Genomic DNA, 26,317 nt, shown 5'->3' with positions numbered 1-26,317 from the left:
AAAAAAAACCTGCCAGTCGCAGAATCGTGACATAGAATGAATCACGATTTAAGAGATTTAATCGTGAGGTCTCTGGTAGGCCTGTCACTCCTAATCACCTAATCGCAATTATTTGAGATAATCGCAATTATTTTTGGCATAATCATAATCATTTCCCACGTTAAAAATGTTCATATATTTTCAATCATTTTCAAGAATCGTGGAAATGGAAGATCTACAAGCTCAAAGCGAGCTTTTAGATCAGCCATTTCCGCTACATTCTTATAAATTAAGATGTAATTAAATTAAGCAATTACATCATTGGTCATATCTGCCCTGTGTGCCTTTTGTTTACAAAGCCTAACAGCCAAAGAGAAATGCACCTTTTCTATTCATAACGTTCCAAAGTTCAACGACAGAAAAACACAATTAAACCGGTTAATTATCCTATTTGAGTGACATTGTGACAATTAATCATCAAGCACAATTTCATAAATCAGTGCGTGTGCGTGTGTATCCACTTCATGCAGCGTTAGTGACAGCCCACTAAGCAAAGTAAAGGTCAGCTATGGCGAGGAGGTGACGCACGGCCCAGCGCTCCGCTCTGGTCAGACATGAATGCGTGGCGTTCTGCCAAGAGTCCGTTTTTTTCCTGCTCAAAGCAGTCGATTGTTCTCCACTCAGGTCTCTGCTGGTCCCTGGTTTCTTCCAGAGGAAGGAGAAGGACAGGGGCAACCGGACCACCACGACATCGACCGTTGGTGTGTCCTGGTTGTGCGGTTAATGCACGTATATGGCCTCCTCCGCTGGGCCTCGTGGTGGTTTTGGAGGGGCATAACGGGTGGTTTTCATGGGAGGGGTTCTAGTGTGTGTATGGGCGAGTTGTGACTCGTGGGAAGGGTTCACATTGTGAGGAGTAGGCCGATTCTACAAATGCCTTCCAGATCAGTAGTTGAGAGCTTTTATATATATACAATTTTTTTAAGTCGTAGAATAGAGCCTGTCAATATCTTCTCCAAACCAAAGATTCCTCATTTACATCGTGCTGCCACTATAGCCAATAAGGAGGGCCATTTTCCCCTCATTTGCATTGTTCCCGTCACACTTCCAGGCTATGGGATGGAAAATAGGGTGTGGAAGCCTAGGCTATGGGGTAATATTGAAAGTGACTCATTGGTGAGGAGTGTATCTATCACAGGTTTGGCTAAAACGATCATGCCCCCAGTCACTGCTTCACCAACAGGCTTGCGATGTAGAAGGGAGGCGAAGGGAGAACTTTCGTCAAGCCCGTCTCCTCACACAGCACGCAGTGTAACAACTGAATTGGATACTCAAGTGTAATTGCGCTGGAATGTCAGCGATAGGACTGTGTGTGTCTCACACGCCTTATTATTCTTTGTTATGCTAAAGAAAACGACAAGCACGACCTGATATAATGACTTTTGTAATTTCTAGTTCAATAGCCAACGCAAAGATCTGACACAGAGGCTTGTAATGGGTTAAACCCCAGCATCTGTATTCTGGGAAAACCTTCGCAGACAATAGCAGATCGGCTCGCAGCGGTGTGAGCTTTCGGTTTGGCCATTTTCACAATATTTATCTGTAGAACAGAATCAAACTAAATGCAATGCTGTCAGGGTCATATGATTTTTAGGGGGGCATTCGTCTAGAGCAGGGGTCCCCAGCACAGAACATGTCACGGATGCAATGCACTGTGAGCTAGGGCTGTCACAATTATGACATAATCGTCTAATCGTGATTATTTGACATAATCGCGATTATTTTTCATAATCATCATAATCGTTTCCATGTTGAAAAACGTTCATCTATTTAAAATAAAAAAAGTCAAAAATAGTGGAAATAGCCGATCTACATGCTCACAATGTGTTGCATCGCGATCAATGTTCTTTTTTAAGTATAAAGTTGTCAAATATGGCAGTAATTTCTCTGTATATTTAGGTTATGTGTCATATCTACCATGTGCAACTTAAAAACCTTTTGTCATTGACAAAAACACAATTAAATCGTTAATCGCAATTATTTGAGGGACAAATAATTGTCACGTCAAATGTCATAATCGTGACAGCCCTACTGTGAGCTAGTAAATCTGAAATTTCTTTGACACATGCATACATTGCACAAAATAGCATACATCTGGCTTTTGTGTGTACACCCATTAGGACAGGGGTTGGCAACTTTGATGATGGCGAGGGCCACTATATTTTCGTGTGTACACCCATTAGGACGTCTGAGTAACTGTAGAGTTAAAACACTTACCGGTAGATCTGTGAAGGCAATACCTGAAACAAAGATAAAAGAAAGAGAAATGTCAGCACTTGGAGCTCTTATCGTTACCACAGCACATCTCCATCCAACATGAAGGTCTCCTCATCGTTTTGATCGTCATTATTACAAACCAACATGGAGAAATTAAACCTTCAAGCACTTCAGGAAATTGAAAGAAAGCTGCTGCGACGACAGAGCCGTGGGATTCTTGCCACGGTCTGAGGCTAATAAATAGACGGCTAGGAGAAGTGACCTTATGATGATTGGCTGATTGAGAGCACATTAGGGATGGGACGATATGACAATTTCATATCACGATTGTGACAAAAGAAATTGCGATTTACGATATTATTGCGATAATCAAAATCCATTATCCTTGGGTGGAACACTTGCCAAAAAACAGCAGATCTACAAGCTCACAACGTGCCACGTTGCGACGCGTCGGGAGCTTGTAGATCGGCTATTTTTATCAAGTATATTATAAGTACCTTTTAACCAATTCTATAGAGGGTTTAAGTGGTACCGGATATGCAGCTCAGTAAATACAGTAAAAGGTGAATTGAACCCAGTGCATGACGGAGGACGATATCACGATAAATGAAATCTCCACGATACGATTATCGTGAGTGTTTTTTAATCACGATATACGATAACATTGCACATCGTCCCATCCCTACAGCACATGACCTCATAAACAACGGATATTCATTTGAACCAGAATAGTACACACTATACTTAGTAAGATATTAGATGAACGTCAACTGCTATAGTCTGTCTAGTCTGTACCCGGCCCAAATTCAAACCCTGCTTGAAACAACATTGTTTGCTCGTGAACGGTCCCCAATTTCCAGAATTGAGCTACAAGAGTCGCGTTGAGGAGACAACAAATATGACTTTCAAACGTTGTCTTTTAGTCGACTGCATAAAGTCTCCTGCACCGTCCCAGATTCCCTCTGCCTCGCTGTCTTCACTGCAGCGCTGGCACGCAGGGCGTGGGATGACATTAAGTGGGTCCCTGGTGGTAGGTAGGTAGGTAGGTGGGTGCACTGCACTGTTTCAATGTTCGCACGACGGCAGCTTTGCAGAGGGCAAAGGCAAATGGCACGCTAGATATTTGTCTCTGACGGGTGCAAACCTCCCATGCCCAAAACTGTTACTTTTTGGGATTCAAATTCAAACGTGGCAGATCGACAAGCTTGTGGATCTGCTACCAATGATGCTTTTGTGCGACGCTGTAGTATGATCAAGTAGGGAGTTCATTTAGTTTGGAAAAAACTAAGCTTGAATATGGAGAGGTTTCTGCCCGACGGCAATGTATTGTTTTCTCTTGCAGTTTCCCAAGCTAAATGTTATAGTCAGGTAAAAGGGGTTGGTTGGACAGAAATAAATGCAAAATACAATAAAATAAAATAACCACTGAAATAGCACGTAGATACCGCTGAAATGAATGAAGAAACTGTCCATATTCTCTCACTGTCGGCACAGAAAACGTTCCTCCATTCTAACTCTATACTAGCGTCACACAAATGCATCAAAAGTAGCAGATCCACAAGCTCTGAACGCGGCACGAGGAGACACGTTTTGAGCTTGTAGATCTGCTACTTTTGAATCCTGAAAAGTAGCAGAGGATATAAAACTATTGAACTGGCTCAATGTGTTCCAGTTGATCCAATGTAGTTATTATTTAGTCGCAAGGTCTTGTTACTACTTTTCATCTGTTAAATATCCATAAAGCCGGCATACACACTTGGTCTTGGAACACTTTCAAAAGTGTTCTAAAATGGCTGGTAGCAGATCTACAAGCTCACAATGAGTGACAATGAGGTGCGATTGGAGCTTGTAGATCATCTATTTTACTGAGTAGAGCAGGGTTCCCCAATTAGTTTTCCCCAAGGGCCGAATTATGTCTAGGGTACCAAGCCGAGGGCCACAACATTGCAGGGGGCGATGGTGGCGTTCCCGCTACTCCAGCGACAGTTTTCGTTGTTGTCGGGTGAAAATCTTGTATGTCGAAAACCGTTCGTTTTGAATTTATCATTTTAAAAATGATTTAAACTAGTGAAAACAGCCGATCTACAAGCACACAACGCCTCGCGGTGCGAGGCGTTGTGTGCTTGTACACAAGGTTTGTGCTTGAGACACAAGGTTTCTGGCCAACAGCGACGGTGTACACATCAACGTGGCAACGCCCGTACCTAAGCTGTGTCCGTTCTTTGTGTAGAAGCAGGTGTTGTTGATGAGGTTGACGCAGCAGCCAATCACGTCGCCCGTAGTAAACGTGGGTCCGTACGGTTGGCCGGTGCCCGATGAGCAGAAGGAGTGGCCGTCGTCGCCGTGGTAACCATACGAGTGCTTGTCCCAACCTGTGAGGAAGCGGTTTAAAAATAAAACATATTAATCCTTGTGTCCAAGTACAACCACATTACAGACAATTAGGGATGGGACGATGTGACAATTTCATATCACAATTATTGTGAACAAAGAAATCCCGATTTACAATATTATCGCGATAATCAAAATCCATTATCCTGGGGTGGAACGTTTACCAAAAGATAGCAGATCTACAAGCTCACAACGCGTCGCTTAGTAGATCGGCTATTTTTTGGCAAAGACATTTGATAGAGTGGGGGGAAAAAAAGAATATCGAGTAAGTACCTTTCACCAATTCTAGAGGGTTTAAGTGGTACCGGATATGCAGCTCATCAAATAAAAGGTGAATTGATCCCAGTGCATGACGGAGGATGATTTCACGATAAAGTAAATCTCCACGATGCGATTATCGTGAGTGTTTTTTTATCACGATAAATGATAATATCGCTTATCGTCACATCCCTACAGACAATACAAAAAGGTTTTTAAAGGTGGATGTTTTTTTAGGGTAATCACTGACTGGCACACTGGCATCAGTGTGAGAAAAAAACAACAACTACAAGTTGTTGTTTTTTTTTTTCTTTCAAAGATCAAGCAGACAAGGCCGAGTCAATCAAACGCGATGTGTCCAGGTATGCAAATGCAAACTCTGAACTCCGATGAATAAGACGATCTAATGATCACTACAATGTCCTGAAGTGAAAGAAAATGTGTCAAAACATTTTTTTTACATTTACATGGACAACCAAATGTTTAAGATGTTGCCGCACGGAAAACGACTACGCAGTCTCTAAGCTAATATAGCAACAGACTGCAAAAAAAGCCTGTCAATATCACATGAGGCACATGAACTGTCAAGAACGAGAACGATACAGGGAAAAGGGAAACACTAGCCCATCCCCCATCCCCATAGGACCCTTTCTTGCACCTTTATACTTGATCTACACCTAGTGTACATAGATTACACCATTTACACCAAGTTAGGTAGCTACTGGTTGGTGTTTACAATATACCAAACCTTTATACACATGTACATTTGATGCTCTTTTATTTTCCTCTTTGCTCTTTTGTTTTGTGCACTCTTTTCCTAACATTTTTCTATGTTATTTTCATTTTATCTGCAGTTATTATACATACTGCTGCATTCCTTGAAGGAAGCCAAAACAAACTAAGTTTTACTCTTACGTATGTACTGTACCTGTACATAAGATGCAACAATAGACTACCTTGAACCTTGAACCAAAACCCTTTTTCATGTGGTGTCATAACTTAATGTTGATATCAAGATAAATAAAAAACATGACTATTGGTTAAAAGGTTACCGACCCCTGCTTAGGCCGGTCACAATTATTACATAATCGTCTAATCGCAAATATTTGACATAATCGCAATTATTTTATGATATAATCGCAATTATTTTATGATAATCGCCATAATCGTTTACATGTTTACATGAATCGTTTACATTTAAAAAATAGTGGAAATAGCAGATCAACAAGCTCACAACGCGTTGTGAGCTTGTAGATCGGCTATTTCCACTATCAATGTTCTTTTTTAAGTATAAAGTTGTCAAATATGTCAGTCATTTCTTTGTATATTTAGGTTATGAGTCATATCTACCATGTGCAACTTCAAAGCCTAAAAGCCAAACAGAAATGTAATTGTCAACGACAAAAACACAATTAAATCGTTAATCGCAATTATTTGCGTGGCAATTAATCATCATGTAAAATGTCATAATCGTGACAGCACTAAAGGTTAGCGACCCCTGCTACCCACCGGCCCATGGTTATTAACGTGGGCAAACAATCAAGAAACATCTCCTAGCACTGTGCTTCTCAACCTGGTTTTGGAGGGGGGGGGGGGGGGGGTCCGCAGATGACAAGAAAAAGGTACTGCATCAAAAGAAATCAATCAAACTATACTATAAAAACTGGTCAAACAATGACCCACGACGCCTCACACGATCTGTTATTTTCACAATATTTATCTGTCTGGGGTCCTTGAAATGAAAGAAAGGTTGAGAATTAATGTTCTAAAGCGCACACACACACACTGACTGTACACCCATTCTGTCCCAAACACACACACACACACACACACACACACCATGGCAGCGAGTAGAAAAACAACCATGTCAGCCTGCAATAAATTACAAGCGCTCGATTATTAAATGCTGCTGTTGCATCATCTACCCCCCACACACACACAGAGAGCTGCATTCTGCTGCAGTCTGGATTGGAACACCGCCTGCAGAAAGAAGCAATCAGCTAATTGTTATGAGCCGCCAGGAGTAGTGGAAACTGGAGAGTGACCCCAGTACCTTTACTCAAGTTAAGTACAACTGAGAGGCACTTTGACTTTGAGTATTTTACCATTTTATATACTTTTAAAACTTCTACAACTGCACCAGATATCAGAGTCGAATATTGTACTTGTTTTACTTTCCACTGTAATTATTTGCTGCCACGCGGCGTTCTGAGTTTGTCAATAAGCTATTTTCTGCAAAAGCCTTCCCAACAATAACAGAAAACAGAGGCGACACTAGTATGGAGGCCTGTGGGACTCAACCATATGGGCTTATTAACTCATTGAGTGCCAGCCTATCACCACTAGAGGGCGCCCAGTGACCAGAGAATAATAGAGATATGCTGGTAATGCATGCCCAAGCCCTGGAGCCATGACTTGCCTGAACACTTTCCTTTGTGCATGTACAGGAAGAGGATGAAGTTAGCTTGAAGTTAGCTATTGGCTACCAAGCATTTTAGAAGCCTTATTTTCGTCAACTTAGCCATGATTAAACCTTGCACACCTCATGCATGGGAAAAAAACAGAGAAGAATGAGCTCTAAAAAATCCAATGCAATCCTGGATTGCATTGGAGTGGATTTGGGCAGTTTGTTCACAGCTTTCAAACAAAAAAATCCGATTGGAAATCCGTTCAGGCATTCTTGAGATAATCGCCATTATGTTTTACATGTAATGTAAACAAAAATGGCTGCCCTGTATGTTAGATGGGGTTGTATGGGGTGGAACATGCAAAATCGCGATTGAAATCATGTTCACCAGATTTGATGGGGTCCAAAAAAAAAAAAAAAAAAAATCAAAAAAATGTTTTTCAAAAAAAAAGATTTTTTTTTTTTTTTTTTTTTTTTTAAAAGCCGAACTTGTTCGGGATCGGCACTCTACGATACGCTAATAAAGCCGAACTAGTTCGGGATTGGCACTCAAAGAGTTAAGTGGTTAAGTCAAATAAATCAGAGAACTTCTTCCGGCGTCCAGGCAGCAGCCACTAGCTGGGAGGGACTTGGGACAGCCGGCCTCCCGTTATCTTTCTACTGAGGGAGACTGCTAGGGCCCATGGGTGGGTCTCTCTCTACCCTGCGTCGGGGCCTGTGGGTGCTGCTGGTGGAGTGAGATGCAACCAGGGACAGACCACCCTGTGAGGTCTGATAAACACACACAGGGTGCAGGGGGAAGCATGTGGTTATCATCGTGGCCCCAAATAACTTAAATATCTTGCAATTGGCGACGAGTCTCTTACAAAATCGGCAAGAGTGCCTCTCATTCTCAATAGGCTACATAAAGCTAAGCTATATAACCTCTCCGTCATCGGCAATAGTCAGTGGTGTGTGTTCCCCACACTCCCGCGACCCCACCGTTGCGCTCAGGTTCACCGGGAAAACCGCGGTCGCGACCTGTTAGGGTCCATTTAGAACCCCCTATAGCAGGGTACTGTCTGGCCCCCACCAACCCCAGTAATAATGGTGGTATAAGAGCAGCAACAACACTAGTATATCGTCGTAATCGGGGGGAAACCTCGTATCTCCAAATGTGTACGTTCTTTCTCAAAGTAAAGCCCTGCTTCATCATACAAGGCCGTCGCACAAAAGTAATGAAAACAGCAGATCTACAAGCAGAGGCGCTGTGTGCTTGTAGATCGGCTGTTTTCACTAATTTCAATCATTTTTAAAATGATAAATGCAAAACAAACGGTTTTGGACATAAACGATTTTCACCCGACAACGACGATATCTGAACTGTCGCTGGAGTAGCGGCAACGCCACCGTCGCCCCCTGCAATGTTGTGGCCCTCAGCTTGGTACCCTAGACATGATTCGGCCCTTGGGGAAAGCTAATTGGGGAACCCTGCCCTATGGGGCTTTTAAGCTGTGACATCATTTTGTAGGCAGAGGAGAACTCTGCCCCCAGAGCATTTTCTGTCCCTCGCTATTTCAACAGATCCGAGACAAAAATAACGACTAAAGTATAATTCTAACACTTTCCTTTCAACAACAAAGAGAAGAAAAATGTGTAAATAGTAAAAATAGTAAAAAGATTCACGGAAACTGGGGGCAGAAATTCTCCTCTGCCTACAAAATGATGTCTTACTTAACAGCCCCATAGGAATCGTTAAGGGAATCGTTAACCTACCAACCCTGCTCTGAACTACAAGTTGTCGGGCTGATGTGGAATGTGACGCTCCGTGTCATAGCGTGGACACAGCTGGAGCGCTCTCCAGGCAGGCACATCATGCTGGGACTCTCTACGGTTCTCACAACGTCTCCACGGCTGCTTGTCTGGCTCTCTGACAGCACAGTGACATTCCCCTCCCAACAGGGGTCATGTTAGGGCCACACAGCAGCAGTGTCTGACAGGAAACATAGTCTTTTATGCATATTTTATTCATTCGAAATGTTTTATTTTTAGTCTAGTCTTAGTCGACTAAGTATCAAAAGATTATAGTCTACTAAATCTACGGTTGATTTTGTCGACAAAAATGTATCGCATGCTGAAAACAGCAGATCTACAAGCTCACTACGCTTCCCAGCGTGACGCATTGTGAGCTTATAGATCAGCCGTTTTCAGAGCGCAAAACACCCTAGTGCAACCAAACATAAAATGTCTGATCTACTGGATCTCTTCTCACTAGTCCCTCCAACCCTCCCTGACATTTTAGTCTAGTTTTTATTTGATGAAATTGTCAATATATTGAGTCTCGGTTTTAGTCATCGTGGCTACGTTTTTATTTAGTTAAATGGAATCAGCCGTGGCGAAATGACATTCATGTTTATTCCTGGTACACTGCCAAATATTTCCAGACAGATATAGAGATCAGTGTCCCCAACCTGGTGACAACATGACAACACAGCGACGCAGTCACGTCACATGTCTGACAGGCGATACATACAAATGTACAAGTCTGTTACACACACACACCGCAGAAAGAGACACCCGCACAAAAGCACTTAAAACAGGACACCATGCAAAACGAGACAGGAAAGAACGCACACCACACCCAAAAACAGCGCACACACACACACACACACACACACACACACACACACACACACACACACACACACACACACACACACACACACACACACACACACACACACACACACACACACACACACACACACACACACACACACACACACACACACACACACACACACACACACACACACACACACCTAACTTCACCAATACACCATTGTTCACTCACACACACAGACTTCTATACTTTAGACATAATATTTTAAGACGGCTGCCAATTTTAACCGCAACTCTAAAGCCGAAAAGCTGCGACGGATTGTGAGCTTGTAGATCGGCTATTTTCGGTGATCAACTCCTGACGCACAACAAATAGTAGGCTATATATAATCAAGCCCAACTCCAACCGCAACCCCTAAACCTCTAAATAACTAATCCTAACAACGTCAAATCATCCCTTCAGTTTAAGCCTAAAGGCCCATTCCCACTGGGCCAGATAACATATATCTGGAGATATTTCTCCAGATATTTTTCCATTCAAAGTGGATGGTAGACACAGATAAAAAAAATATCTACCACAGATATTTGCCACAGATACTTTTATCTGTGGCAAATATTCTTTTTATCTGTGTCTACCATCCACTTTGAATGGAAAAATATCTGGAGAAATATCTCCAGATATCTGTTATCTGGCCCAGTGGGAATGGGCCTTAACTCCATACATCATGAAATAAACATTTATCTTGGGAGGACTTTTTGGTAGGGCTGTCACGATTAGGACATTTTACATGACGACTAATTGTCACTCAAATAATTGCGATTAACGATTTAATTGTGTTTTTGACATTGACAATTACATTTCTGTTTGACTTTTAGGCTTTGAAGTTGCACATGGTAGATAATATGACTCTCAAAGGAGTAGTTCACCCCCAAAATGACTTTTTTTTCTATTGATTACTCCATGGAGAGTAGAGTTCAATCATATTTTTAGTTGTGTGTCACATTCCTAAGACAAAAATGTGATAACAATAAATTTACCCCCATTCGTTCCGGATGGAGACCCGTTTTGAAACAGGTCCCCATCCGGAATCAATGGGGGTAAATTTAATTGACACACAGTCAATATAAAATCTGGTGGATTGGTGTGTTGAAGTTAGTGTAAAAAAAGTTTGAAAAAAAAAAAATTTGAAAAAAAAAGTTTGAAAAAGAATTTTTAGAAAAAAGAAAAGTTTAGGTCCAAAAATGTGTTAAAAAATCGACCTGATGGTGGCGCTATATGGGACAGATCCATGTCGATGAAATAAGTGTAGACATACTGTGTAGCGATTTGTGTGATTTTAGGGCAAAAACTGTAGGAGCAGTATTCAAAAATGTGTTTTAAAAAATTTGGCGGGGGTTCCTGGAGCTGCGGGGGTCCCTGGAAGGGTGGAGGTTGTGGATTGGCAGACAAGGATTGTGTGTGGAAATTTTCACATGGATAGGGGCAAAAAAGTGTGATGTGACGTGACAGACAGACTGACGGACAGACAGGCGGTGGAGGTTTTCATAGTAACTGCGACCTGACGGTCGCAATTATAATCATTAGTATTGTTTATTTTTATTATTATTATTAAGGAACTCTAGAAATCTCAGTTGGAACTGTTACCCCAGTGACCCGATGCTGGATAAGCGGTTGAAGATGGATGGATGGATGGATGGATTATTTTAGAGTAAGCTACTTTATTTACCATTATTGTGTAGCAATAAAACACAGGCTTATAGTTTAATAAAGAGCCTAAATGCAACAATAGTATAGGCTTGTCATTCATGATGGAAAATACATTTTGGGGAGAAGTGGAACTTAAAGTCATTTTAGCATGAGGGGGAGATCATGATTACTTGATATCTGGGCTAATGCATTCAGTTGACACACAGCACAAGCCAGACTGTGCCGATTGCCTATGTCAAATGAGGGTCAGTTTATGTATGTTTTAAACTTTAGTTATTGCTTTGTAGATTAGCATTATTGGGCTAAATGTAAAGACGCTACGCTGCGCCAACCGTGAATTCAACACAATCTGCTGTTGAGCAGTTTAACCAATTTGCTACGTACGTCTACACAAACGGTCAGATTACAAAGATAAATTGCTTAGTGAAGGCTCACGGATGTCACCATAGGGTACGCTCCAGCAGAATGTCCCGTAATGATCGTATTATTTAAAGAGGAGCATTTTAATCCGATCGGTCGTCGTTTCCTTAAAAAGGTATTAATGTATCTAAGTGCAGTACACCTCGCAACCGATGGGGTCGCATGGCTGAAAAACAACAGAAAATGACGTCTGATCGGATTAAAATGCTGTTTATTAAACAATACGAAAGATACAGGTAATTCTGCTTGAGCGTACCATACTGTGACATCTGTGAGACTTCAGTAAGCACTTTATCTTTGAAATATGAACGTTTTTGTAGACGTACGTAGCAAATAGGTTTAACTGCTCAACACGAGGTTGAAGTGAATTTATTACGTGCGCAACACCGTGACTCGTGCCCTATCTAAATTGGTCGGGCTAACAGTGCTAAATGTAGCATAATCAGTGTTTGTGTAACTTCAGTCAGAAGATAATCTGACGGTTCTGACAGACTTAACCTCCTCGCGTTGTGAGCTTGTAGAAGAGCAAACAGAGTTGGGTCGCCGTTTTATTCCATGAGTAATTGTGTATAACATGCCTGCGTTAGCCTGCAGCTAGCGCTAGCTAACGTTAGCGTTAGCCGTTAGCCACACATCCAGAATAGTCTAATAAGTCAATTTTCCAACGGCGAGTGAACGATTGCATTCCGTGTCCTTCATGGATTTTTTTCCCCCTGGCTGTCAATGTTTTTATTGTCCAAAAAGAAAACGTTCTGAACGTTAAAACTAGATAGTTTTACGATCATGACAATGTTCTCAATGCTAAGTCAATGCTAAGCAGGGACAACAAAGGACTGCTCGCATCTGGCTCAGGCAGGAAACGGAACGGATCCTTTTTTTCCAAACTCGAGAAGAAGAACAGCGCCAGAACAGCGCAAGGCCGCTCCCAATCATGAAACTAGCTCGGTTACCATGTGACATGGACAGCCAATAGGCAAATAGGTCGCCTAGGTCGCCTGAATGTCTCGCCACAAACTAACCTCTTTAATAAAATCTGTTCCAGATTTAAAAATATTATTGAACTCTACTCTCCATGGCATGAGTAATCAATAGAAAAAAGGTTATTTTGGGGGTGAACTACTCCTTTAACCTAAATATACAAAGAAATGACAACTTGACAACTTTATACTTAAAACAGAACATTGATAGTGGAAATAGCCGACCAACAAGCTCACAACGCGTCGCATCGCAACGCATTGTGAGCTTGTAGATCTGCCATTTGCACTATTTTTAAAAATGTCTTTTCAACATGGAGACGATTATGACAAAATAATTGCGATTAGACGATTATATAATAATCATGACATGCCTACTTTTTGGTGCTCACGAGTGCAGACACACACACACACACACACACACACACACACACACACACACACACACACACACACACACACACACACACACACACACACACACACACACACACACACACACACACACACACACACACACACACACACACACACACACACACACACACACACACACACACACAGAGAGAGAGAAGTGTAATCTTACCGGGCAGTCTGTTCATGTTTACACCCTGGGCGGAGAGGCCGATACCCATGTACCTGCGGAGAACAGTTAAGTCCTTTATTCATGGAAAACATCACAAATAAAAGGAGAGGAAACAGACTGTGTGGACTGAGCTCAACACAAGTTCCACTGTCTATCACATGATATGCAATGTGTCACACCATGCAATGTGTCTCCATGTTTAATAGGTTGCTGCTTGTTTTTAAATTAGTTATAAATATATTATAACATCTACAGTCAACTCTCAAAATAGCAGATTTGTGAACCTTCCCTTCTAGGGATGCTGGCGTTCAACTGGTTAAATATCAAGTATAACGTTATTTTCAGTCAGTTCTGAATGGAAACATATTTCTCAGTGACATACTGTAGGTGGAAAGATGTGCATTTTTACTTCGCATAATATGTAAAATTCAAAGATCCAGTGTAATTCAGGGGTGCCGTGGATGTAACCTTAACTCCTGTGCCGCCTCTAGGTGACTGATTGTCCCCTCGTGGGATAGATCTATCTATGGCAGGAGTCTTTAACGTTTTCAGGCCAAGGACACCTTAGTTGAGAGAGAGATGAAGCAGGGACCCCCACCCCACTACATATTGTATAAAATTGTGTTGCAGATTTTCATCGATAGATTCATAGACTTGTTTGACTGCACTGTCATCAGTCTACTGTACGTATGTTGGATTTGTGTTAATGTGTTTTTTCAGACATTTAACCACTTAAATCGTCGATACTTAGTCAATTTGATCTCCTCTTTTTTTAACCTCTACACCAAACCCATTTGCCCAAAACAGCCAATCTACAAGCGTTGCGAGGCGTTGAGAGCTTGTAGATCTGCCATTTTTGGCGAAAGTTCTCCTCAGAACAGGGATGTGAGGGTTAAAGTTTTTCATTTAAAATAGTTATCCTATTACAAAGATTTGGCGGACCCCCTGTAGTAACTCTGGGGACCCTCTAGGGGTCCCGGACCCCCTGTTGAAGACCCCTGATCTATGGTGCTCTTCTAAGCACCTGTCGCTCTGTAGGTGTGCTGCATGAAGGCCTGCTTTTCATAGAAACTCAGGTCCTAAGACTGGAATGTGACCATCTGTTCCACTTGTCCTTGTAAGACACGGCTTCCATCAACCTAATAATAATGGAGGCAGTTTTATCAGGTCAAAAATGAGGCAAGCTTTTGGCCTGGAGCCAGCTTACCTTGACCGTGCATAAACTCCTCAAAAAAAGAGTTTTGGAAATGTAACTTTGGTCAATTATTTCTCTCCTTCAACACCACCAATTTGGGATTCTATTTTATATTGTTATCGTTGATTAGTCACCTTAACGAGGTATAACTTGTAAGGGTCGTGAAATCATGGAATGAGCAACACAAAAGGAGAGAAATTACCAACAAAAACATATTGGGGATTTGGGCAAATTGTGTGGGTATGCTACGCACACGTTTAGCTGTGTTGCTCATTCCATGGTTGCACGATCCATACAATGTATACCTTGTTTGCTTGGCCACATTAGAAAATATTAATATCTCCTGACATACAGCAATGTACTTTCGAACCATAACAAAGTCACATGCATCCCAGTGTGCTCTGAACAAAACACAAAAAAACTCAAGCCTTATTTCACATTACCAAATGTAACCAGACATGCAAGGTAATTGTTTATGGAGAAAAATAATAGACCGCCATCAAGTTTACGTCAAGTTTATAACTTGACTGCTTTACCATGTAATTAAACTGTTTTGTAATGACTTTTCTCACCGGTTCTGTATGCCTGACAGTGATTTAGTGTGGTATAAAGCAGGGGTTCCAGGGGTTAGAATAGCATGAAAATCAGATCAACCACTTTAACCCTATACAGAAATGTTTTGACTGTAGTCGATCTACAAGCTCACAACACGCGATGCGTTGTGTGCTTATAGATCTGCCATTTCCAAAAGAATATCTTGAAATAAATATTTTTTTAAACAATTTTTTACTTTTGAAAGACAAATCTTGTATTGGGGGGGTCCTTAGCACAATATATTTTCAGATGACAAATATTTTAAATATTTTTTCCAGATTTGAACATACCAAGATTTCTACCCGACAAGCGCGTCGACCGATATACAAATCAATAGGTGTGTCCAACTAGCCCACATCCAAGCATGTCTACAGATCAAAGCCCCCGGCGGACCAGGGGTCCACAGTCTGACCATCAAAGACCCAGAGCGATACTTAGGAATGTGTGATTTAATTGACGCCTGCAGGCTTCAGATACAGACACCCAGGGGTGTCACAAGGGGGGGAAGTGGGACTGAGTTCCTAGGGCCCAAGGTGGAGGGGCCTTAATTATTTTATACTTTAGCTATTGAAAAATAGCAGATATACAAGCTCACAGCGCAGCACCGAGTGCCGCGCTGCGAGCTTGTAGATCTGCCATTTTTGAAAAGACGTGAAAATGTGTGCAAATCTTTGAATATATATATGTATTTTTTAAACGAACATTTGTAACTCAAACTTTGCTTCTGGGGGGTCCCTGGAACTAAATATTTTTATATAGGGGTCCGTGGCCAAATACATATCATTTTGGGGGTCCTTGACATGAAACAGTTTGAGCACCACTGACATAGAATTTTTTTTTTTTTCAAAAAACCATCGAAGGATTTGAAATATTCAAAGACTATTCAAAGAAATTTTCACAATTTTTCAAAAATAGCAGATCGACAAGCTCGAGCTTGTATATCTGCTATTTTTCAATGGATCCTTGTACCCAGGGCCCAGAATTATTTGGTGCCACACCCCTGCAGACACCAGCTAATCACCGCGGGTCCCGCAAGGTCAATCAATGGAAGACTGGCCGCCCGCTCCAGTCATGTGCCTTGGTGGAATACGCACATGCTATTGATCTGATGACCCTTACAGCATGCATGCCAGAATCGATCCGATTCCATCATAAAGACACATCTTAGATTCTACGTAAAGGGATCGCTCACTTTCAAATAAAATGTTAAACATCAAAAGAAATCATAAAAAAAAACAATGACAAAAGCCATGTACAATCACGTCCCCCTTGCGCGTTAGAATGTCCCTGATGCTTGAGGGGGCGTGATTTTTCCAAACATTTGTTTATATTTTTTATGTTTTTTTTTTTTTCATTTGAAAGTGAAATATCCTTTTAACCTAGTGTTTCTCAGACGGGGGTACGGGGGGGTACCGAAGGGGCTACAGGAGAAAATGTGAATATGTATTTTACTGTTAGGGGTAATGACAAAACATTGACATTTGACAGTCTTTGTGTAGCCTCGGAAACCCAGGCTTATTGGCGATTGGAAGAAAAATAAGCCTGGGCAAGCCCCCCTATAACTGTGTAGGCTAGGCTCATGACATTTTAATTGTATAAAATACATTTAGCCTTTCAGATATCTTATTTTACATCAGTATTGCTCATGTGAACTGTTTTGTTTAGGCTTATCCATTATAATGATACAATCGCTATGATTTATCACTCGTTTTCCACCGCGGATCACTTCCTCATTTACTCAAAGCGGACAGCAACAGGGGTCATGTCCCTCCGCGTCATTTCGAGACGTATAAGGACCCGGAGAGATCCACCGGCATACAAATAATGTCCACGTTAGCTCAGAGTGGTCTTTGTGTGAACCTTCTCATCGGTAAATTGTTAAAACAAATTACACCAATACCTTGACTAGTACAACGGTTATTGAATAGAAAGCAAGTAGTAAGTATATCATATGATAGATTGATTCATTGTATATAAATGTGCTTCTCATTATTTATCTAAAAAAGAGATAGATAATAAAATGATTGACAGTTGCAGCCCAGAACTGTAACCAGAATCATGTTGAGAGTATCTTTATTTTCCCCTTTGCTGAGCCATTTTGAAGCCCCCATAACATGTGAATTACAGTAAGGGTCTAGTGTCATTTTTACAATCTGATTGAAAAGAATGATTATGGTTCGCTACAGGTTAGACTAGTTAAACCTGCTGGCACAATCTGATCGGAGAGAGACAAACAACCATTTGTACACTCTCAGAGTAACAGACCTGTAAGGGTCCATTTGGTTCCATTTGTACACTCACAAGAGTTACAGAGATGTACGGGTCCATTTGATTTTATTTGTACACTCAAAATACCAGTAAGACTCACTAATCGGGAGATAAGCGACCGTCACGTCGCATACACAAACTTTAGAAGGCAGTCATAGCCAATCAAGGGGGAATATGGGAAATGGGACAGATCCATCCATGTTGATGACATGACTTTAGAGATACTGTGTACCGTTTTGTGTGATTTTAGGCCAAATCTGTAGGAGCAGTGTCCAAAAATGTGTTTTGCAGAAAACAGCCTGATGGTGGGCGCTAGAAGAGGGCCATGTGAGAAATCAGGTTGGAGGTCGTATTTTGCCAGCCAAGGAGTGGGTGTGCAAAGTTTGACATGGGTAGGGGCAACGGTGGCGGAGATAAGAGTAGGGCCAAAAGTGTGACTTGACGTGATGGACAGGACGGAGGGACTGACTACCGGTGGAGCTTTTCATAGTAACTTGTGACATGACGGTTGCAAACAGACTCGAAATGGTCCATTTGGTTCCTAACTAGAACTTTGAGAAATACTGAAATATAAGGTGGGAGGAAAAAAAATACAGTTGCTACTAAGAGATGCAATGTGGGGGTGGGGTGGTATCTGCCATCCCTTAGGACCCTGAATGACACCCCTGTGTGTGTACAGACACTGTGTGTGCAGCCTTCCAAAAAAAGCTTCTCCTTACCCATCTCGTCCTTTACTAATGATCTTGACCTCAAAGTAGTACACCCCACAGGCGGCGGGGATGGGGTGTGTGGCCCGGACCGACGCTGCGTCCTTGGGCGTCTTTCCATGACCTGTTGGGGCGAGAAGAGGATGAGGGAGACGATATCAACTGATGCTGTCGATTCGTTTAATACATAGATAGGACCACAATGGAAAAAACAAGTCTCCAAGACTTTTTTTGGGTGCCATCCTTTTAGCCTTAATCTCTTAAGCCCCTTTTCCACTGGCCCAACTCCACACCACACCGCCCACTTGTGTGAGGTTTTCCACTACAAGGTCCTGGGTAGAGTGGTGTGAAAGTGGTACTAAACGGGGTACTAAAAAGTATCCACTCTAGAGTAGGTCTGAGCTAGGCCACACAGGGCCAAACACATCATAATGACTGATCACTCACTGGGTTTTCATTTAGACCATCAGGATATAGTTGTAACATGATAATAGATTCTATTGTGTTATAACCACTATTATAATCTATTATAGTATATTATAATTATCATAGTAATACATTAATACATTATAATGTATTATAATCACAGTTAGAATCCATTATAGTGCGTTATAATTAGGATAGTTGTAATACAAATTTATTATGTATTGTAATCACAGTTAAAAGGGTCAATTTGTTTCTTACCGATAGGGGTACTTTTGTGTAATGGAAAATGTAGATATTTTTATGTGGTGTGGTGTGGTGTAGTGTGGTGTGGTGTGGTGCTAAAACTGCAGTCGAAAAGAGGCTTTACTGTACCACGTGCCGTTTACATTTCTGAATGGTAAAGTATTCAAATCAAATAAAAATAACAACATGCAAAATGTTTCGGAAATGTGTGTTTGGTAGATTGTCTATTTTGAAACAATGCTTCTTGGCAATAATTTTAATCCCGTTGGAAATAATAATAATAATAAAACTTTATTTGTATAGCGCCTTTCATGACATGAAATGCAGCTCAAAGTGCTTTACAGAGCAGAAAATGAAGCACAAGTGCTTAACAGAAAGAAATACACGATTACAATATTTCAGAATAGTGCGGACGTAAATAGCAGCAGGGATTGACTTGTTTATTTCTCTTTTTAAGTGGAGCTCCATTTGTAAAGGAACGTGCATTTTGGGTTGCGCTTAAAGGGCCACTTCACCTCTGGTACAACCAGATCTTATTTTATTGTTGTTTGGGACACAATCAACACAATCCTGAGTTATCACGCATCACTAGCACAGCTGAAATACTAAAATATCTCAAAACACAGATTGAATACAAAAAATAACTCAGGATTGTGTTGATTGTGTCCCAAACAACAATAAAATAAGATCTAGTTGTTCCAGAGGTGAAGTGGCCCTTTAAGTCAAAAGCAACATCAGAATAACGTGAAAAGAATTTAAAATATTGCTGGCATCAAAAATAGCAGATCAACAAGCTCGAGACGCGGTACAAAGCGACACGTTTTGAGCTTATATATCTAGTACTTTACAGTTTACAGTTTACAGTTTAGGCATTTAGCAGACGCTTTTAATCCAAAGCGACTTACAATAAGCAGATACAACATCGCAATAATAAACAAGATAATAGGTCAGTACATTAACAGCAATATAACAATGTAAATGGATATCTATCTAGAGAAAAACACAATATAATCAAGTTCTAAAGAAACCTAACAAACAAATGTTAATTAGCTTCATGTATGGTCATTGATTTTACTGTAGTGCTAAGGGATTAGCACTACAGTACTTTTGATATATTCAGAGACGATAAGCTGTTTGGCATTGATGACAAGAGAAGATTTGGCGACTTCTTTCCGTGCGAGCAAAAGCCACATACTCAGCTGCACTGCTCATCCCAAAAAATGCATGTTACAAATGGGGTGCCTTTTAAAAAAGGGAAATAAACAGGCTTTAAAGGACAACTTTGTTTTTTTACAACAAGGGTTCATATTTTAGATTGTAATTAGAAAAAGAAAAAGTGAGTGTTCAAATGTTTTCATTTGCTTTGTTCTATTGTTTTATTGCGTTTACCGTTGCTAAAATGTGGGGCATGTGTAGTATTGTGTACGCATGGGGGCATGCGTACAAGGGGCTAAATATGTCTTTTCAGACACAATAAGTCAGCAGTTTCTTTATTGCTATTTACAGTAACACCTCTAGCTCCCATAAGTCACATCCAACCATGAAAGGTTGTGTTGTATCTTGAATGGGCTTATTCTGTGTAAAATGACATATTTAGCCACTTGTACGCATGCCCCCAACCACTGACATAAGAATCTCTAAAACAATAGAAGTAAATGAAATAATTTTAACACTCATCTTTTATATCCTTTAATTACAATCTAAAATATGAACCCTTGTTGTAAAAAACTAAAGTTGTCCTTTAAGTATAAACGTTAATTTCTCTCAAAAAAAAGAAAAAAACAACAATAGTGTAAAATATTTAATTAACCACATGAACCGTAGCCTGTCTATTCTAGGCATGTCATCATAATGTAATAGGTGAATAGTCGCAGGAAATAGGCCATCACTGAAAACGTCTCTTTGCTGAAAGAGATTTGGTAGCGGGGGAATGAAGTACATTGTTGTTATCGGGCAGAAACCTCGTATCTCCAAGTTTCAAATGTGTTTGTTTTTTGGTAAATTAAAGCCTGACTTCATCATACAAGTGTCGCACAAAAGTAGTGAAAACAGCAGATCTACAAGCACACAACGCCTCGCGCCGCAAGGCGTTGTAGATCTGTTATTTTCACTCGTTTATAATTTGTTGTTCATACAAGGTTTCCACCCGACAACGACGATATCGGTTTCAACTTTTTTAAAGATTTTTTTTTTGGGGGGGGGGGCTTTTATGCCTTTATTAGACAGGACAATAGACTGACAGGAAACGGGGGGAGAGACGGGGAGCGACACGCGGCAAATGTCGTCCAGATTGGGAATCGAACCGGCCATGCCGCCAGGCATCCATGCCTACGCGGCAATAGCCTGACACTTCAGTCCGCACATCACCACCCCCTGCTGGTGGGTGGTGTGTAGTGTGGACTGAAGCTGCACACATTTTAATCTATTTCGAAAGCGCCCAAAGAGCGGGCGCGTATGGGGCACGTGTGTGGCTGCTCCGGTCCCAGCCCCCTCCAAACAGAGCTCTTGAGCTCACGTGAGACTCGCTCGTGGACTCTGATTGGTGTCCTCTGCCCACGTGAGAGTCTAGTGGACTCTGATTGGTCCGTGAAAACTGTCATGGCGGAGTCAGACTCGACTCGTATTATTTTAATAAACTATGAAATAGTGCCGTTTCTTCACGTTTTAATACCATTTTGCACTAACGTAAACATGCAGACATATAATATGTTATGAGAAATAACGTATTTTTGCAATGTCACGCCACGTCGCCGTCGTGTGTGTGTGTGTGTGTGTGTGTGTATGTATGTGTGTGTGTGTGTGTGTGTGTGTGTGTGTGTGTGTGTGTGTGTGTGTGTGACGTCAATAGGCTTTAGCCCCCCCCCCCCCCCCCCGCCGAAATAGAATGTCTGCCCTCAATTTCAGACTCTCATCCCGAAGTGAAACGTAGTGCGAGATGTCTGGCGCTCGCAGTCAGGCAAACGCGGCAAGGCCCAAGTGGTAAGCGCCTGGACCAGCAGGCCAGCGGTCGCCCCTTGGGTTTCAACTTTTTAAGTCGTTCCTTCATCATGCGTATGTATCCACTATCCACAGACAATTTTCACGGCGGACATGTTGACGTGTAAACGCAGCTGAAGGTAATGACGTTAATTGTGTCTACTTTTCATTTTGGTTTCTGTCTCAGTCACAGCATGCAGTTCAACCGTACAGGAGCTGTCCATGCTGGCACACAGCAACGCCTAAATCAAACGCACCCGCAATTAATGTAGTGTTAGCTTCAGCTGTGTTCTCCTGTCTAATGTCCGCTGTGAAGGTGGTCTCATGAAACAAAAAGGACGTATTTTTTGAAGTGCACCAGGGCTAGTATTAGGTTTAAGGGAATTTCATTTTGACAACGGAATAGGATATGCAAATGATGAATCGTGGATGGCTGGTATTGTTGCTAGACTAGATTTACCAGCCACAGGCCGAGATTTATTTTGATAGCATTTGCCTGGTGTTAAACTCCAACAATAACAGATTTAGTTATCAGACGTGTGCTCAGTTGTTTCATTTTGAATTGAACTAAAAGGAGGAACGAGACAAATCTCAGGTGCTCTCGCCTCTGTTTTTGTAAAACCTGTTGTTCAACAACCCCATTTTCATCAAAATGGCTGCTACACAAATACAGTAGGCCTGCTTGAGGATACCGACATCTTGCTTTAAATAACTATGAGAGAGATCGTCCATGGCGGGTCAGTAACAAAGACCACATTAACCGATGTGTTCCTTATTCCATTGATTCTCAAAGTGGGGTCCGGGGACGCCAGGGAGTCCCTGAGGGAGTTCCAGGGGGTCCCCGGCTAAATGATAATTAGGAACCAAATGGACGCCTATGGGTCTGTAACTCAGAGTGTACAAACGGGTCCATTTGTACACTTAGCATTGACTTACAATATAAATTGGGGTCCCATTGGGTTGAGAATCACTGCTAGAGCTGTAAAAAATCTTCTCTTATGGGGGTCCCTGCCTGGCATATCTTTTCAAGTGGAGGTCCACTTGAAAACCAACCATCATATAAGCCTGAGATATAAACCAGAAATAGACTGTCTACAAGTGCGTGCCTTATGAGCTTGTAGATCAGCTATTGTCAGTAAGTGACACTGGTACGCATAAATCCTTCGTTAGTCTGTTCAACTGTTTCCTGTTTTGATTACAGCTCTTGTTGTGATGTCTAAATTATTTGAAAATCATATAGGCCTAACCTAAGTTTTCTGAAAAATATTATTCAAAAAATACAAAAACAAATATTTTGCTACATACTGTACATGTACTGTACTACACGAAAATGTGTTCCCGGCCTGAATGGGTTAAGCACACACGTCTGGAAACTAGACAACTAATATTTAACAAACCAGGATTCGGTGTAGTCCAGTACACATTGTTTACAGTACATAGGTAAACAACAATAGTATGAAATAGTTTCACACAGTTACAAAACATTTGTCAAATACGATTGATTAATTCTCCTGACTTTAGTCACACTTTATTCAACACTTTAGCCTGGTTTGAAAGTTATTTGAAAATAACTTACAACCTCACAACGGATCATATCAACATGACTCATTTTGAGTTTGTAGACCTGCTATTTTTTGAGGGGGGGGGGGGGGGGGTCCTTGACACAAATTGAGAACTACTGATGACTGATGACAAAAAAACATATTTACAGTAGCCTATATGGGGTAATATATTATGTAGAGATGTTACCGATCAATCGGCAATGGATCGGATCGGGCCGATCAAAGCGTGATCGGCGATAATCGGTGGTTTAGATCAAAAGGTAAATTCACCAATCCGATCCGATCGGTGCATCCGATCAACCAGCCGTTCAGTATGCCCACTTGAGGCCATTTTGGGGTATAGATTTCCACAGTGCTGAAGGAATAATTAGTTACTGCTATGATAATAAATACATAGTAATGCTGGTAAATAACTATTAAGGCAAATATATAAATGAATTCATGAGTGAATGAATGAATTAAAGTTAAAACATTAACATTTAGGAAATATAAATAATATATAAATAATAACTTGATCGGATCGGTGATTGATCGGTATCAGGTGATCAAACTTTTGGGATCGGTGCTCGGTGATCGGTTCCAAAAAACCTGATCGGACCATGATCCCTTATTATGCTAATTAGCGATTATGAGTGGAATGACATTTCAGCTTGTGATGGACTGTGGTGTCAAAACGTCACGCAAAGCACTGTGAACACGTCAAACGACAGCCTGTCGCGGGCTTTATGCTACTTTGCTCACAGCTAGGGTTGGGGTCCTGAACCGGATTACCAGATCCAACATTGAGGAACCACAATCTGTTCACATTTGGAAACATTTCTGGAACAGTTTTCCTTTTTTTTGTCTCACTGTCAGAGCTGACATGTGGACTTCACAACACATCTATTACAATAACGGTGGTTCTCAAGTTTAACATTTTGAGGACCACCATAGCTCTGAGAGTGTACAAATGTAACCAAATGGACCCCTAAGGCTCTAGGCTTGTTTGGGTCCATTTGGAACTCCCGGAGTCGCTAAATGGACCCATTTTAAGGAATTTGTTGAGGAGCGAGAATCAATCAAATCCTACAAGGTCCATCTCAGTGGTTCTCAAAGATGGGGTCCGGGGAACCCCTTGAAAAGGGCTCCAGGGGGTTCCCCTCCCCACCAAGCAAAATGTGTCAATATTGCATCAAACTAAGTTTAACCACTTTCACCCTACACACATCATCAGCTCTTTGAAAATAGATAATCGGCAAGCTCACATCGCATTGCAGGCTTGTAGACACCTAGTTTATAAACATTTAAACTGCTTAAATCTTGTATGAGGTGTTAAGACATGACACGAAAAAGTCTTGAGAACCACAGGTCTATCACAGATCAATCACACACATGACGGAAAAAGACAGTCAAAAAATAATAATACAACACAGCCACACACCCAGGAAACAAAGTCACGCCTATATAACACCCCTCCTTTTTTTGGTAGCCTTTTTCTTGTAGGCCTGCGTCAAAAAAAACAACAACAACCCTACTGCTCCAGTCTAGCAAAGCAGCTAGTCTAACCTGAATGTCAAAAGAGGGACGAGAAAAGAAAGCCGGCACTAGATTATGAAAGCTCAGCGGAGAGAGAGAACCGGCTATACTGTTAACAGTACACTAATTACTGTTGTTGGGAAGCCCTGCCACCACTATTCAAGTGAACTCTATAGGCCTATTAGAGCTCTTAGTTACATGACATTTCCTGTTATCTGTGTGGTTACCTAACAATTTTAACTTAACAACACAGATGTTGTCAACACTATATACCAGCTGGCTGGGGACAGCTTATGAGTTATGACAAGTGTGGGGGAAAAAGGCATTCTTCTAGGCCAGTTTTATTTGATGGCCACTGTACATTGAAATGTCACAATAAGTATTAGTGTCAGTTGAGCTAACATTATTAGCAACCATGTTAAGCTCGATGACATCAGATGACTGATGCTTGTCAGGGCAGATAAGACGGGTTAGCAGGATAGGAGAGCTAGCAGGAGAGCTGCTGGCTCGGGTTTTTAGGGATGTCAGCTGCTGCCTGGCTCTGAGCTTTTTTTGCAAGATGTCCTCTGTCCTTGTTGTGTTGAGGGGCTGCTAGCTAGCTAGCTTTAGCCCTACTTACTTTGTTTTTAGCCGCAATGGCAGCTGGGGGCTAACATGCGTTACGCCGAAATCGGCGACCCCGACGAATGTTGTGCTCGCGAGTGTTGTTTACCAAGTAGATATCAGTCAAACTGGTTAGTTTTCCATGGTTAACGCGGTGGGGACCGTCTATAAACCTCTTCAAAAGACAAAATCCAGCAGTGTAGTTATTGACCAAATAAATGATGTATCGACATATATCAGATAGGCTACATAACATATGCTTTGTTATAAAATATTGTGTTTAGTAATATTATGACCATTTCCAACATGTGCCATATGAATGACTGTTGTTCCATTCTAACTATTGTTATTATTATTATCAAATGAAGCAAGTTTGTTTTGACTGTAATGTGTTTTGTCTGCTTGGGTTTCAACTGGAGCAGTTACCAGGGTAACAACATTCGACAGGTCACCAACTTTGCCGTGGCAGCTGCGGCTAACAGTTAGCACGGCTAGCCGAGCTAACAGCTAGCCGCCACTGTGAGAGGATGAAAAAAAAAAAGTGTTTTTAATTTATCCAATTCCTCCGTGGTGTTTGGATCCATAAAGTCCCCGGGCGGCAGCAGTGCGGGGGTCGGTCGGTGGTGT

At 41.4% G+C, this 26,317-nt stretch overlaps 1 protein-coding gene across 1 annotated transcript in view; it reads right to left on the bottom strand.

The window, feature by feature from the left end:
* Positions 1–18,485, bottom strand: part of ranbp9 (RAN binding protein 9) — a 44,122-nt gene extending 25,637 nt beyond the window's left edge. Inside the window, exons 1-4 of the mRNA XM_080726625.1 lie at positions 18,378–18,485; positions 13,602–13,654; positions 4,461–4,628; positions 2,257–2,279 (exon numbers count right to left, since the gene is read on the bottom strand). Of these exons, the coding sequence (XP_080582751.1) occupies positions 2,257–2,279; positions 4,461–4,628; positions 13,602–13,650 (240 nt within the window). The 5' untranslated portion in view covers positions 13,651–13,654; positions 18,378–18,485. The remainder of the gene's footprint in view (positions 1–2,256; positions 2,280–4,460; positions 4,629–13,601; positions 13,655–18,377) is intronic.
* Between the last annotated feature and the right edge of the window lie 7,832 nt (positions 18,486–26,317).

The sequence above is a fragment of the Nannobrachium achirus genome (assembly GCF_963921795.1).
Source record: "Nannobrachium achirus genome assembly, chromosome: 5".
Taxonomy (NCBI): Eukaryota; Metazoa; Chordata; class Actinopteri; order Myctophiformes; family Myctophidae; genus Nannobrachium; species Nannobrachium achirus.
This window is presented reverse-complemented; position numbering and strand designations above follow the sequence as displayed.